Below are 15,908 nucleotides of genomic sequence, written 5' to 3'. Positions count from 1 at the left end.
TTGCTTTTGTTCCATTATTGTTCACTTATGAGTAGTTCGGGTTACAAACAGTTCCCAGGAATGGAACCCTGTTGTAACTTCAGGACTGCCTGTACCATATAAATTGCCAGATGTGGAAGGTATTTCTGTATCAATAAATTGTGGTGACTGGAATTTCAGGAGGTGTAATCTTATACCACTGTTTCTTTTATATTTAATACACCAAAGCTGAGAAGAGTATGTTTTCTAAATGGTGTAACTTAACCAAAACAGATAGGCAAATGATAAATGCAATATGATATAATTATAAAAAAGTGCAATTTAATTTATGTACAGCACAACAAAGCCACAGAAGTAGAATCATATTGCTGGCTTTCTTTACCTCTTTAACCAAAAGATACATATAGAAGTTAAATTAAATCCTAGAGTGAACACTAGCATTGTTAGCATTGGAGCTTCGGAGACAATGGCGCCTAATGGCGACCTCTTTGCTTGCATCTTCAGAAACAGCTCTATTTCTATCTTTAATATCTCTATTTTTCCCTTTCAGGGTTTTTTTGAACATCCTGACCTGGAGTTACGTGCTGACTTCTGTTCTTTGTGGGAATGAGACTCGCTCTCGGGGTCTCACGACTGGCCGCTATTCGATATACCAAGGATGCGGCCTAGAAGATTAGCTCGCCTTCGGAGTTTCAGGATTTCGTGGCCCTGGAGGTGGACGGACCCGAGGTCAGTGCCTCTGCAGGAAATCGTTGTGTCGTGGGAGACAGAAGATCTCTGCCTGTGTGCCCAGAGACCTGAGTTCATTGGGCACAGAGCTCAGAAAAAGCGATGCAACAGACTTTTAACATCGTAAATCACTGAGTTGTTTGTTACATCTCCCCTCTCGCTGTGAAACAGAGACATCTCTTTTTCCCTTATTAGGGAGAGAGAGAGAGAGCCTGAGGTATGCTGAGTTACAGTTTGAACAAGTACTCTTTGGTGTACTGGAAGTCTGTGTCTTTAATGATGCTTTGCTGCATGCTTGAGTGCTCGGTGGGGCACCGATGCTTTTTTTTGCTGGTGGGGGAGGGGGGGATTGTTGTTTTGCTGCTGCTTACACATGGGAGCGGGGAGCTGGTGGGAGGGGCTTTGGGGTTCTAACATTTAACTGTCATTCATTCTTTGGGGCACTCCTCTGTTTTTGGGGATGGTTGTGAAGAAAAAGAATTTCAGGACGTATATTGTATACATTTCTCTGATATTAAATGTACCTTTGAAACCTTGCTCTGTTATTTCATCAATCATTTGGTCTGTGTTTTTAAAAACTGTCTCTGTAAAATTGATCAAATTAAATTTAAACTCACCACAGATGCTCCTCTGCCTGTCTGTGTGCTGCCTAACCAGGGCACATTTATAGGGGTGCCAGGAACGCTGGGAGTATATGGTGTGCTACACTGTACATCACCGAAATCCTCTCTTGCATGAACTACCAAGAATTCATCTGATCTATATACAAATACAAATAAAAAAGAGTATTAAAATGTTTCACAATAGGAGCCAAGCATTTAATCAACAGATCGGATTCAAATTGTATTTATGCTATAACAGCTAATGCCGCATTGGTCCTATGCTACTGGTTACAACAAAGAACTCAAAAACTATGTATTAGACTATTAACTTCTTCATGGCTTTTGTAATATTCTACAATATTTCCATCAATCTACCAGATAAGCCATGATACAAATTTAAGTTTCTCACTTCCCTATCTACTTTCTACGTTCCAAACAGGACTTTTATTCCTGAAATAGCACTTCTCTCCTATTGAGTAATGATTTCTTGTACATCCTTCATCAAACATTAACTGCAAAGTACCTCAAAAGACATCCATCCATTTATAATAATATTTTCCATAATCGGCCAATTGCACATTTTGAAAACTCACAATTGTACAGCAGGAAAAGGAAATTGCAGGTTTTGCAATCTGCCCCTACAACAATCTAAGTTCCTGATTCATACAACCTAATCTATATTGTAACCCAATCACTCTCAAAGGCCAATGTGTGACTCCAGAGTGAATGCAGTTTCTAGATCTTATCTAAGGCTCCATACATCTGCTGCATAACTTCCTCTCTTTCGTATTACGGCCACCTTCTAATAAAGGCCATTATTCCTAATGATAGCTTGATATGCATGCTTATTAAGTAATTAATTTGCATAGTTGGACTCCCAAATTTCTGCCTCCACAGTGCTTCATTGGTTAAAACCTTAAAAATAACAATTTTCTTTTGGGTCCAGTCCCTGAGTTAACCACTCTGAATTCCAGATATAATTTTTTTCACAAATTTATGGAGACTATTTATGTCCAAGACTACTTACTAATTTAGACATCTAATAGTCATCTTGGATTTATATCAATCCATTCAGGTTCTCAGGACGGCCTGATATACTTATTTATATGGTGAAAGGAAAAGCGAAGGGTTTTTTTGCACTTTACACCACTGAGAAAATCTGATCTTCATTTGCTCCTCTACATCCAATGCGTATCAAACAATTTCCGACCTGACTTGAAAAGTTAATAATCCCATGTGGAAAACCTTACTGATAACTTCTGTAAGTATTCTTTAATGCGCCTGATTAAGGACATCCTGAAATATTCAAGTAAATTTGTCAAACATGGTTTACCATTAACAAATCCATATTTGCCCTCTCCTTTCACACACAACTTTTGTATTTGAACATTATTAGAAAGGACATATATGAGTCCCCCCCCCCACAGTAAATAAAATTAACTATTATAAACAATTATACTCTTCTCTTTACTAGTCATACCCTTTTGATTCCAGTTCAAACTCATCCTCAATCCAAGCGTAGATCTGGGTAGCCAGAATTGCAGAAACATCCAGCTCTTGGATATCATGGCTGGTGGCTATGGCAACACAATTCCGATTAGCCTGATAATTAGCAGAAAAAAAGTCTTTAAATTTCCACACCATTAATAGTAATGACAAGTAGTTTTTAACATCATGTAAAATATCAAATAGATAACTGCACAGGCCATTAATGCCTTGCCAAAAATTCTGGTTATACTTCAGTTGGAAAGCACACCATTTACACTGATATTTAAGAGTTTTTTTTGTTGACTCTACATGTCTGCTTACCTTATTAATTGCAAAGGCTGTAATGATGTCAGATTCTTTGTGAACGATTCTTGCTCGACCACCAGGATAAGCAGCATCTGTATCCACCTTTACAAAGTAGGACAGTAAAACATCATATACCAAACTAGTAAACTTGCTTCCCATGGCAGAATAGTGTAAACAAACACTAGGACAGCACAACAAAAATAAATTCAGCCAACACCCTTCTCAGAAATTAAACTTCAGCAATTTTGTCTGCACAAAATCGAGAAGATTTTTCATCTTGGATCGAAGCATGAAATGACTAATTTTCTATTCTAGATTTCAGCATTATGCAACATTAAATTTACAGTGAGACACAAAAACACAGCCAAGTTACTGACATCAAGAAGTATTATTGCAAAACAAAACTGTTCTACTGAAGACCAACAGAAACAGTAAGCTGAAGTAACATAACTGAGAAACTAATAGTTCATCACGGAGCAGACACAACAGTTGGTTTAGCGGCTCATACCCTTTCCCCAATATAAACATGGATTAAACTAATTTGACACCTAGCAATATGTTTGATAGCTTAATAACAGAATTATTCATTGAACAAATGAAGATAGGGAAAGGAGACAACATAGAGTGGCTTCACATTTAATCAAAGGAGAAGTTGTCATAAATACAAAAAGAGTGGATTTGTTGGGCTCAAGTTCTACAGACAACATTGGGGTTGAGGGAAGGAAGGATTCACACTAAGGCAGAGTAAGAACAACAGCTACAGAGGTGAAAGCAGGTCAGAAGAGATGCAGCTCAGAGGCACTGTGCCCACATATGATAACACTGTGGACTGTTACTGAGAAGTATAACTGCTCATCCAGGGACATGTTTAAAACCCATTTCTGGGGTATTCTAGAAAGATGGCAGAGCCCTCAGACGCAGTAGGCACTTCTGGTTCAACCAAAAGTGTATTTGTTCATCCTCTGTGTCTCTTTTATGATCGCAAGTCACTGCTGGGTACCAAGAACATCAAGTACTGCAGGCCCATCCCATCAGCGGGTTACTTGATACCAATAGAGCTGGAGTTGTTGCGTACCATTGTCGTGTTGTTGCCTGGGCTTGTATGGTTACCTGGATTTGTGTGTACCATTGTGCCAAGACAGTGAGCACTGCAAAAAAAGGTTTGAGTGATTATCTTGGACGTTTTTATTGTGACCGTAAGACTCTGCTAGAAATTGGTAACATAGTTCACAAACCCAGTTCACTGGTGAGACTGACGGCGGGGGAGCTGCACTGCTTCAATTGTTGCGTGGACAAGGCCCTCATGCCTCAGAGTTGCCTGCTGAAGCTGCCAGTGAAGGGGACGCCAGAGCTGGCTGTGTCCTGTTGGATTTTGTATTGGGCTGGAGGCCTGCCCCTCCCGTCAGTACTACACTCCAGCATTTGCTTAGTACTGCAGCAAGCAAAACCATGACAACTTAGGGACCTGGGATATACTACTTGGAAAAAAAAATCCCCCTCTTTATGACCATGTTTTTCTAAAACTATAACCATATTTGTTACTTGTGCTGTGTGCAGTGTGCTGTTGGTGAAATATCTTGCATCTTGGTCCCAGAGGAACACTGTTTCGTTTGGCTATATTCATGTATGACTGAATGATAATTAAACTTGAAACATGAGGTTTAACTTGAAATTTCCAGTGCCTTGACACACATGAGAATGGTTCCTGGGATGAGAGGGTTACAGTTACAATCACATAGAAACTGTAACTATTACCTGTGGACAACAAGGCTGAGGTGAGATTAAATAAGCATATAAAATGAGGTGTCTGGACCAAGTGTATGGTGGAAGGTTTCTCCATGTGGTGGAGGGTCAAAGGCTAGAAGTCACAGATATAAACAAACAGAGAAGAACAATCAAAGTGACTCAAAGCAACTTGTTTGACTTTTAGATTTCATAGTTGAAATCTGGAATGTACAGCCTACAGAAATGGTGCAGCCAGACTTGATGGTACTTTCAAGAAGGACTTGAATGAAAAACATAAGTAAGAGTTTGCAACACTACCTAAAAGAAAGTCTGGTGGGTAGAACTAGAGTGCTGCTCTGTAGATAACATGAAGGGCTGAATGGCCTTCTGCAGTGTAACCATATTACCATTCCTTGAGCAAGGTACTTAACCATACAGTGCTCTGCGACAACACTGGTGCCAAGCTGTATCGGCTCTTGCCCTTCCCTTGGACAACATTGGTGTCGTGGAGAGGAGAGACTTGCAGCATGGGCAACTGCCCGTCTTCGATACAACCTTGCCCAGGCCTGCGCCTTGGAGAGTGAAGACTTTCCAGGCGCAGATCCATGGTCTCGCAAGACTAACGGATGCCTTAAGAATTCAAATGACAAGTAGATCACAAACACGAGGAAATCTGCAGATGCTGGAATTTCAAGCAACACATAAAAGTTGCTGGTAAATGCAGCGTCTGACCTCTACCTTACTGAGGCACAGCGACAACTCGCAGATATCTCCTCTTATTTATCCCTCGATCATGACCCCACTAAGGAGTACCAGGCCATTGTCTCCCACACTATCACCAGCTTTATCCGCTCAGGGGATCTCCCATTCACTGCTACCAACATTATAGCTCCCACACCCCACACTTTCCGTTTCTACCTCCTAGCCAAGATCCACAAACCTGCCTCTCCAGGTACACCTATTGTCTCAGCTTGCTCCTGACCCACCGAACTCATTTCTGCATACCTCGACACAGTTTTATCCCCCCTTGTTCAATCCCTTCCTACCTATGTTTGTGACACTTTTCACGCTTTAAAATTTTTCGATGATTTTAAGTTCCCTGGCCCCCACTGCTTTATTTTCACCATGGATGTCCAGTCCCTATATAATTCCATCCCCCATCAGGAAGGTCTCAAAGCTCTCCGCTTCTTTTTGGATTCCAGACCTAATCAGTTCCCCTCTACCACCACTTTCCTCCGTCTAGCGGAATTAGTCCTTACTCTTAATAATTTCTCCTTTGGCTCCTCCCACTTCCTCCAAACTAAAGGTGTAGCTATGGGTACCCGTATGGGTCCCAGCTATGCCTGTCTTTTTGTTGGCTTTGTGGAACAATCCACATTCCAAACCTATACAGGTATCTGTCTCCCACTTTTCCTTTGCTACATCGATGACTGCATTGGCGCTGCTTCCTGCACGCATGCTGAGCTCATTGATTTCATTACCTTTGCCTGCAACTTTCACCCTGCCCTCAAGTTTACCTGGTCCATTTCCGACACCTCCCTCCCCTTTATAGATCTTTCTGTCTCTATCTCTGGAGACAGCTTATCTACTGATGTCTACTATAAGCCTACGGACTCTCACAGTTATCTCGACTATTCCTCTTCTCACCCTGTCTCTTGCAAAAACGCCATCCCCTTCTCGCAATTCCTCCGCCTCCGCCGCATCTGCTCTCAGGATGAGGCTTTTCATTCTAGGACAAGGGAGATGTCTTCCTTTTTTAAAGAAAGGGGCTTCCCTTCCTCCACCATCAACTCTGCTCTCAAATGTATCTCTCTCATTTCACGCACATCTGCTCTCACCCCATCCTCCCACCACCCCACTAGGGATAGGGTTCCCCTTGTCCTCACCCACCACCCCACCAGCCTCCAGGTCCAACATATAATTCTCCGTAACTTCCGCCACCTCCAACGGGATCCCGCCACTAAGCAGATCTTTCCCTCCCCCACCTCTGCTTTCTGCAGGGATCACTCCCTACACGACTCTCTTGTCCATTCGTCCCCCCCATCCCTCCCCACCAATCTCCCTCCCGGCACTTATCCTTGTAAGCGGAACCTCCCTCACCACCATTCAGGGCCCCAGACAGTCCTTCCAGCTGAGGTGACTCTTCACCTGTGAGTCGGCTGGGGTGGTATACTGCGTTTGGTGCTCCCGATGCAGCCTTCTCTATATTGGCGAGACCCGACGCAGACTGGGAGACCGTTTTGCTGAACACCTACGCTCTGTCCGCCAGAGAAAGCAGGATCTCCCGGTGGCCACACATTTTAATTCCATGTCCCATTCCCATTCTGATATGTCTATCCACGGCCTCCTCTACTGTAAAGATGAAGCCACACTCAGGTTGGAGGAACAACACCTTATATTCCGTCTGGGTAGCCTCCAACCTGATGGCATGAACATTGACTTTTCTAACTTCCGTTAATGCCCCACCTTCCCCTCGTACTCCATCCGTTATTGCTCATCCTCTGGGCTTCCCCCTCCCCCTTTCTTTCTCCTTCGGCCTCCTGTCCCATGATCCTCTCATATCCTTTTTGCCAATCACCTGTCCAGCTCTTGGCTCCATCCCTCCCCCTCTCAAATCTCTTACCAGCTCTTCTTTCCGTTAGTTCTGACGAAGGGTCTCGGCCCGAAACGTCGACTGTACCTCTTCCTATAGATGCTGCCTGGCCTGCTGCGTTCACCAGCAACTTTTATGTGTGTGGCAAGTAGATCATTTAGTTCCTTGAACCTGTTCCATATTCAATAGGATCAGGACTGATATTTTGCTTCTGTACTCCTTTCCTACACTAATCTGTTGCTCCTTGGTTCCCTTAATACATAAAAATCTATCAATTCTGCTTTCAATATACTCTGTAACTGAGTCTCTACAAACTTACTTATGTAGACAATTCAGAATATTTCACTTCCTTGTGGATGAAGAACTATCTTCTCTTCTCTGTTCTAAGTTGTCCACCCCTTATTAGGGTACTGTGACCTCTATTTCTAGACACCCAATCCTTGCATTAATCATTTCAAGCCCCTCAAGAACTTTGTACATTTCAATCAAGTCATCTTTCATTCTTCTAAATTCCAGTCAGCATTGGTTGAGTTGGCTTAATTTCTCCTCATACAACAAATAATAATGAGCTAGGATAAGTAAAGTTGACTGGCAACCCACTATACTGTCATAAAGTCACAAATTGGGCAGTAATGTTTCTCAGTTAATAAACTTTGCCATCCTTATCCAGTTCAGCTGATACATAATTTCAAATGCAATATTTTTTTTACAGTTCACGACTCTCTCAAATTACTTAAGACATTCCTTTCAGTAAAGATTTATGGATAATAAAAGCTGGCTCTATCAGTGACAACAGTATCCTTTCAATGAATATCTAACACCCAGGTCCTTCAGTACTTCAAAACAACAATTCCTCATAAACTAATGAGAATATTGAGTCCCAACTTACTTATTCCTTTTTTATTATTACCTCTCCTGATATAAACTAGTTGCAAGGTCAACAATATCTCGTATCCAATTTGAGGTGGGCATTTGTGGCATTGCAAGCTATTGATACTGATCTCCAATCATTTATTAAATATTTATTGAATTCCCAATTTAATACATTATGCTGGTTGCCTTGAATATTAAATGCTATTGCAAAGGTCTTTAAACATGCCAATTTTGCTTGAGATTATTTCATATTAGTCATGTGCCAGTTGGTATAATACAGCTGAATAACCATTAGTACATTGCACAATCTTTACAACTACTCCAGATGAATCCTGTTTGAAGTACCCAAAACCTAATATTCATGTGCAGCTGAAAAATGCTTGGATAGACTTGTGCTGTCTGACTTTGACTCGGTCCAGTGTGAGGTGTGCTTCATCTGCTCTTACTCACTGGTGAAATGAGTCACCAGGTGGCAAACCCTTCTGTATGCATTATCAGGTAAACCCCGAATGCAAGGTTTAAAATGAATAATCAATCTGGTATTATCCTGAAATCATTTTAATGACTGATTCTGTCGTGTCAGAGTAAGTGGCTTCCTTGGCATAGTAATAGTTGGTGCTTGAATTCTGCACTATCTGTAGGGAGACGTTTGAAGGCCAAGTGGGATATAAATGGGTACATTCTAACTGCTAAAATAATAATGTTCTCATATGTAGGTGTGATTGAATTTCAACGCTGTTGACATCAAGCCAATACATGTGAGTGTTGCATACTACTTGAATGGATGGTGCTTAATTTTGTCATCATTATATGTGGCCTCACAGGCTTCCTATGGACAAGAATTCCAAAACATAACTGTTTAGCAACACCCTTTAAGTTGTCATTTAAGACTTGATTCAGGGTTCTTTCCTCTCTTTTGTCCTCCATGGTCTACTGCAAGGTAGAGAGAGAAGAGTGGAAGGAACAACACTTGTTAAACAAATGAATGGAGAACATTTGTTCAGGGAAGCTAGAATGGAAATGCTTAAAATTGTGCAATGATGCAGACAAATGCCAATACAAATGTGATGTGAGACTGTGCTCTAACGGGGACTAGTATACCTGCAAAGATGAGAGCAGTAATGAGCTGGCTTAGGTTTTAGTAGACAAAGGGATGGCATTGATAATAGAACAGGATGTGGGCAAATATACCACTGTGCTCACCTTTATTCAAAGGCGAGCACCACCTTCCTGTTGCTGACCTTGTGGGCTACTCCCATCAACTTTTGTTTCATTTGGAAGCTTCTTCCACTCATCAGTAAGGAACTGCATCACCCACAGGTCCTTTCAGCCTGAAACAGCACATCCAGGGAGGGGTTACCAAATACAGTACATTATAATTGTATGTTTCCACTGTCTTTCTATATACAGACACTAAAATAACTTGCAAAAAGTAGCATCATGCGCCTAGTTATTCTGGAAATTTAGAAATATTTAGTAAAACAGAGGATAGATAGAAAATTGATTGAAAGATCCTCTGCACTTCAGATTAAAGCACCTAATTTTCAGTACAATGTATGAAGACACAAATGCTATTTTTTTTTTTTACAGTCTATCTTCTGTTCATTTTGCTACCTAATAGTGCATGAAGACTTCATTATCCTTGAGGGATAAACACAGACTTCCCATGAACAACAGAAATTGCAGGTACTTTTATAGCCACTAGGCAATGGCACTACAGGGATTATTACAATGATCAACCTCCCCATAGCTGTAACTTCCAAGTGAATGGCACCTTGCGAGGTAGAAGATATCACTGAATAAAATCTGCACAACTATCCATGATCTGGCTACAAACCTATTGATATTCCTGACCTGTGTTCCTGATTATAACCCTGGTCTTGATCATGACTTCATACTCAGCACACATCACTAAGTCTGTTTTCAGATATACTATTTCTGTATCATTGCAGCTATTATGTTAACATAAATCTGCAACTCACAGGACTTGGAAATTAATATGTTAAGTAACATGTCAAGTAGATGCAATTTACATATTTGTGAAGAGTAAACATGGTGACACACAAAGCAAACATCCAGCCCAAGTTCCAGATTTCAAATACAAATGTGCACCAATATTTTATTACTTGTCAGCAGAAGACATCAAACGTATTCATCTCATGACTCACCAGATACCATATGGTGGGATTCTGGAGGAATGCATGATGTTTATCAATATTCTTAATAAAACAAGAAGAGTACAGACTTCAAAAGTATAGAGTTTTGCTGAGTGTACATCAACAGATAGTGAGAATTTTGAGTAATCGACCACAAATTCGCAATATAAAATGAACAAAATTATGTTGGACACGCTTTACAGATATTTCAGTGCAATTTCCTAGATTCCACGTGTATTTAATTTTGTCATTATTTGCTTGTTGCAGTTATTATTGCTCAAAACCAAATATTTCAGCTTCAGGTCCACATATGGGCCACAGCTTCAGCCTCCTGCAAAAGGAGTGGCATATATGTTGGCTTTTGGCAAACGAGCAATCTCCCGATAATGGACAGAAAGGATCAGTTGACAAGTAAGTGTGTTGTCAATGCCAGGTATGGGATGCAAGATAGGTAGAAAGATCAGCTGGGGAAACTTTCCAAAAATCAATGTGTATTCTCACCAAAATAGATATACTGATTACACATTTTTAATTTTTAAATTTTAAAATTCAAAATCAAACATGTCTTAAACCAGACAAATCTAACTTTACTTCATGGTAATAGCATAATAGTACAATTAAGTCCACGTTTTCTTATTTGCTCTTCACTAACACAGCGCAGAAAAGAAAATTGTATTAACAAATTCACAGTAACTGTTCTTGCCCTCCTAGATTATGAACCCACGAGTGTGTAGGTAAAGTATTTTTCTTGCTTGAGCTTAAATGAAATGAATGACTTATTCTTAAACTTGGGATTCTTGGTTATTCATTTAAGCTAATTACCTTAGACTTGATGTCAACATTGCATTAAGGGGCAGAATACTACGTTTGGTGGCAGAGCTGATTATGAACAGTGGAGCTGTACCTTGTTGCTGCTACGTTCCTCCGTCATAGAATTTCTGACCTTTTCATTGGAGCTGTCTAATGACTACATCACAGAACAAAGAACAGCCACAAAACAAATGGTTTAAAAAAAGAGATGAATTAAAGCACGAGTTAGAAAATATTGTTAGAGATGAAGCTTTGTCCTTAATATCAAAAAACAATTATTCATCCTAAAATAAACACTACCCCTTAAGAATTTCACTGGCATTTCTGCAATCTATGGTCCTATGGAGATTAAACTCACAAGAACTACCTTAAAATAATTATCATGATAAAAGTGGTATGATCATTCTCTTTAACATATTAAATACATGCTTTTTTCATATATTCAATTAAAAATGTTTTGTAACCCAAAACATTTGCTTTATCAATAATTTAATAGAGGACTGTCAGGTCAAACAGAAGAACTGGTTTAAGGAAGTACAAGATGATGTTACTTAGACAAATTTAAAAATATCAACATTGTACTTCTTCACAGGTTAAACTATGAATAAAAATGGGGTAGAATGCAGGTATCAGTCATCTGGGAGTGTAGCAATTCAAAGTAAATAAAGGTGAAGTGGTACCTTTGAAAAAAGAAATGTAAATATGACTAAGCTGGAAAAATTCACATTGGAGTTAAATGAGAGCAACGCATATATTTAAAAGTATGGTGATGAAAGGCATTACTGTATATACTGTACCTTATCTGTCACTGAATTAAAAAAATAATAATCTTTAAAAGACAAAGTGAAGTCTAATGTTATTAAAATTTATGGAACTGATCACATTATTAATGATGTTAAGAAGAGTCAGGAAATAGTCAAAGAATGAGATAGTGACTAACAGTACTCTGGAAGTAATAATGCAGAAAATAAAATGTTATAACTGAAGATCATCAGGCTCTCACCATAAATTTAAAAGAGGAAACATGAAAGGGCAATTTCTTTCTTGTCAACACAAGTGGAGAGATATTTAAGGAGGAAGGCTTGATCAATGGTATCAAAGGCCATGACAGTAAAGGAGCGATGATGCATTCACAAAGGCGGGTGAACTGTGTAATTTAGAGTGTCACCAGGAAGGAAAGTTGATCTCGATAAGATTGTAAAGGAAATGAGGTAAACTTAAAGTTTCTTTTAATACCTACCTCATTTTGACATCGTTTTTTGGTGAATATATTTCTAATGAAAGTCTCTTGCACTTCTTCCTGTTTCACGAGGTACTGCCAAAGTCTTTTAACTGGAAGTGCAGTATGATGTTTTGACCTAGAGACAAAAAGTCATTTCAGATGGGCAGTGGGCAGTAACTTGAGTTCTAATAGAAAGACTTACACAGTTGTATAAAACAAAATTAACAGAAACGTACTTTACTATCTTAAATGAATGCTTCAAAAAACAAAATATAATAAAATAGCCTTTCCAGTCAATGTAACAGTCCTGGCCCTATCACATCATTTGCATAGAAGAACAGGGAAAGTAGATTCATGTTCCTCTCCAAGTTACTTTACATTTTACAATATTAGCATGTTTTTACCTCAGCGAATCAAAAATCACAAAACTCCTCACCTAATACAATGGACTCCAGTATTTCAAAGCAGCAGTTCTTAATTTCCTCCAGACAATTAAGGATGATCAATAAGCACAAACCTTGTAAGCAATCTTCATATCCGAATAATAAAAAAATAAATTTTGTTCATTTTTTTCCATAAGCTATTTCTAATTTGTTTTCTTAATTCAGTTCTAATTTATTAACTGGAAATAAAATTATTTCATCACATTGGAAATAAACCAAGTAGTACATCTTTCCCTCCTGGACAAAAATCATACAAAACCTGGGAAGTCACTATTTTCAATATATAGGCAACTTTTAATTCAGCCCATCACGACGTCAGTAAAGTAATTCAATTTGTTGCATTATTATCCTTACTTGAATGGTGTATTTGTGGGTTCCAGTAATGCTTTATGGATGAGAAGAGCAGGTCCTGAAGAAATTGTGCCTTCACTAGTATGCATCGAGATGAAATCTGGAGGTGGACCACCAAATAACTCAAGTCGCCGAAGAAGCACCTGTTCCCAGCGCTGAAGAGTCTTTAAAATTGCATGACAAGGAGGAGAGCAAACAGGAAGTTCTGCAAGAAAGCAGTAACATTTAAAATAAAAAAGTAATTAAAAAGCTTGAGAGTTTGGAAATATATTTGAATCAGTTGCTTCTTCCCTTTTGGGTTATAAACCCGTTATCATATACACTCAGACCCCCGCATAATGCTATCCCACATAGAGTTGATTTGTTACAAAGCAGTTATTCAATTCTTATTGAAATTTTAAAAAATGACATAATATTTATTTTAAACGCCATTAAAAACTTCTCAGGAGTGGCAGCCGTTATAGTAAGCATTCTATTGGCCTATGAGAGTCCTTTACATACGCTCTGAGCCATTCACAGCCAATCACATAAAAGTCCACACTCTGCCTCCCTTGTGCATGTACAGCTTCTTGCTCCCTCACCAAGTTTTTCCACAACATTCATCGATAATAACCCTGATTGGGAGCGTAGCAATAAGGCAAAAAGAGGTGGTCTCGACATGGTTTCCTGCTACCTTATAACTGCTTCATGACAGGAACCTTAAGAAAAGGCAGTCAAACCTTGACGCCTACTTGAAGAAGAAGCCAAAATTAGAGGAGGACCCACAGCCTGGTCCCTCCTCTAGGCTGTAACCACCACCCGCTTCCCTCCGCTTCTGCTGTTGTGATGTGTTGCCGCTCCACTGATCTACAGGTTAGGCTTATTTGCATGTTTGTTACTCCACAAATTACCATGTGTACATAAAATATCACACATCTCAGGTTTGATTTTAAAAAAAAATCAGACACATATTACCATTTACATAATGTTATACTAACCCCACATAGTGCTGATTTACATAGCGCTCCGCCCCCGAGGAACACATCCTCAGCATTAACCGAGGTCTGAGTGTATATTGAAACTGTGAAGCTAAATTCTTTTCTCAACACCTTGAGAATAAATACAAAGTGATTAAGGAAGATTAAAAATATTGTTATATTTTGAAGTAAATAGACAATTACCTGAAAGATCCAGCCCTGCCATTGGATAAAAGTTCTTTAAATTATGTAGCACCAACTGCACCATAGCATATCGCATCAGTGACCAGCTAAACAAATTAAAAAGTTAAACAAATTATTGTTAAAATAAATACATTTTTTTCTTCTTTTATTATTTAAAATAATGACAAAATTCAGCACCATCTAAGTCACCAATTGGAATGGACATTACTTTTCAACCATTGTTTTAAACCTCCTAGAAAAAAATCTATCAGAATGTTTTGAAGCAAAATTTGAATTAATTCAACAAGGTTGTAACTTTATTAAAGCACCTTTCGCACCACAGGCACACCAGCCCATATTTTGCGATCAATGGCAAAATGCCAATGCTTACCGCCGACTTGGATGAACCTGCCAACAAAATATGCAGGCTTGGTGAAAATGATTGCGCTATTTGTGATGTCTTCGGTAATTAAGCAACAACCAGGTGACTATTGCAGCACTTAGCAAACTGTCAATTAACTGTCTCAGAAATCCAGCAGACTGAAGAATTTGGACGAGTTCAATATAAAAATGTGGTCATATAAACTAAGCTTTTAAGCATGTTTCTGAGATTTGAATAAAGAACGGAACATATGCATGTTTTAAGTAGAAACCAATACAACATCAATTTTAAGAGAATTTTAAAAACATTTAGGGGATTCAATTGTTCCAGTGATAAACAATGCACAAGATGAATTTTCAGTGTCAACTTATTAAAATCTCAGTTACGCTTAATTCATGGAATGGCATATTCAGTGTTTTCCTAGTGAAAATTAGAATTAGAATTAGAGTTTTACTTCTTACATCCATCTCACAACATGAGGGAGTAAAAATCTTTCTGTTGCTTCTCCATCATAATGTACAAGCGATGAGGAAGGGAAATGTGGGAGGATACTGCCAAAGACTAAATTGTATACATAATTGTTTTGTATACATGTATGTGCAGTCAGATATGCAATCAGATCAACATGTATTGATCAGTCTGATGGCCTGGTGAATGAAGCTGTCCCAGAGCCTGTTGGTACCATTTGCCAGATGGAAGCAGCTGAAACAGTTTGTGGTTGGGGTGGATGAAGTTCCTGATGATCCTCCGGGCACTTTTCACGCACCTGCTGTTGTAAATGTCCTGAATAGAGGACTGTTTACATCCACAGATGTGCTAGACTATCTGCACCACTCTCTGCAGTGCCCAGCGATTGAAGATAGTACAGTTCTTGTACCAGGCGGTGACAAAGCCAGTCAGGATGCTCTTGATGGTGCCCCAATAAAAAGTCCTGAGGATTTGGGGACTCATCCCAAACTTCCTCAGTCGTCTGAGGTGAAAGAGGTGCTCTTGTTCTTTTTTCACCACACAGCCAGTGTGTACATTCCAGGTGAGATCCTCGGTGATGTGTATACCGTGGAACTCGAAACTACTCACTCTCTCATCTACAGTAGAATTGATGTCAAGAGA

At 39.4% G+C, this 15,908-nt stretch overlaps 1 protein-coding gene across 6 annotated transcripts in view; it reads right to left on the bottom strand.

Moving 5' to 3' along the window:
• Positions 1-15,908, bottom strand: part of dmxl1 (Dmx-like 1) — a 201,695-nt gene that overhangs the window by 38,450 nt on the left and 147,337 nt on the right. For all 6 annotated transcript variants that reach the window (XM_063068695.1, XM_063068698.1, XM_063068696.1 and 3 more), the window contains 6 exons: positions 14,438-14,523; positions 13,281-13,482; positions 12,502-12,619; positions 3,120-3,206; positions 2,791-2,912; positions 1,326-1,467 (listed from right to left, as the gene is read on the bottom strand). In XM_063068695.1, coding sequence (XP_062924765.1) covers positions 1,326-1,467; positions 2,791-2,912; positions 3,120-3,206; positions 12,502-12,619; positions 13,281-13,482; positions 14,438-14,523 — 757 coding nt within the window. The remainder of the gene's footprint in view (positions 1-1,325; positions 1,468-2,790; positions 2,913-3,119; positions 3,207-12,501; positions 12,620-13,280; positions 13,483-14,437; positions 14,524-15,908) is intronic.

This window comes from Mobula hypostoma, chromosome 16 (genome assembly GCF_963921235.1).
Source record: "Mobula hypostoma chromosome 16, sMobHyp1.1, whole genome shotgun sequence".
NCBI classification, from domain to species: Eukaryota; Metazoa; Chordata; class Chondrichthyes; order Myliobatiformes; family Myliobatidae; genus Mobula; species Mobula hypostoma.
This window is presented reverse-complemented; position numbering and strand designations above follow the sequence as displayed.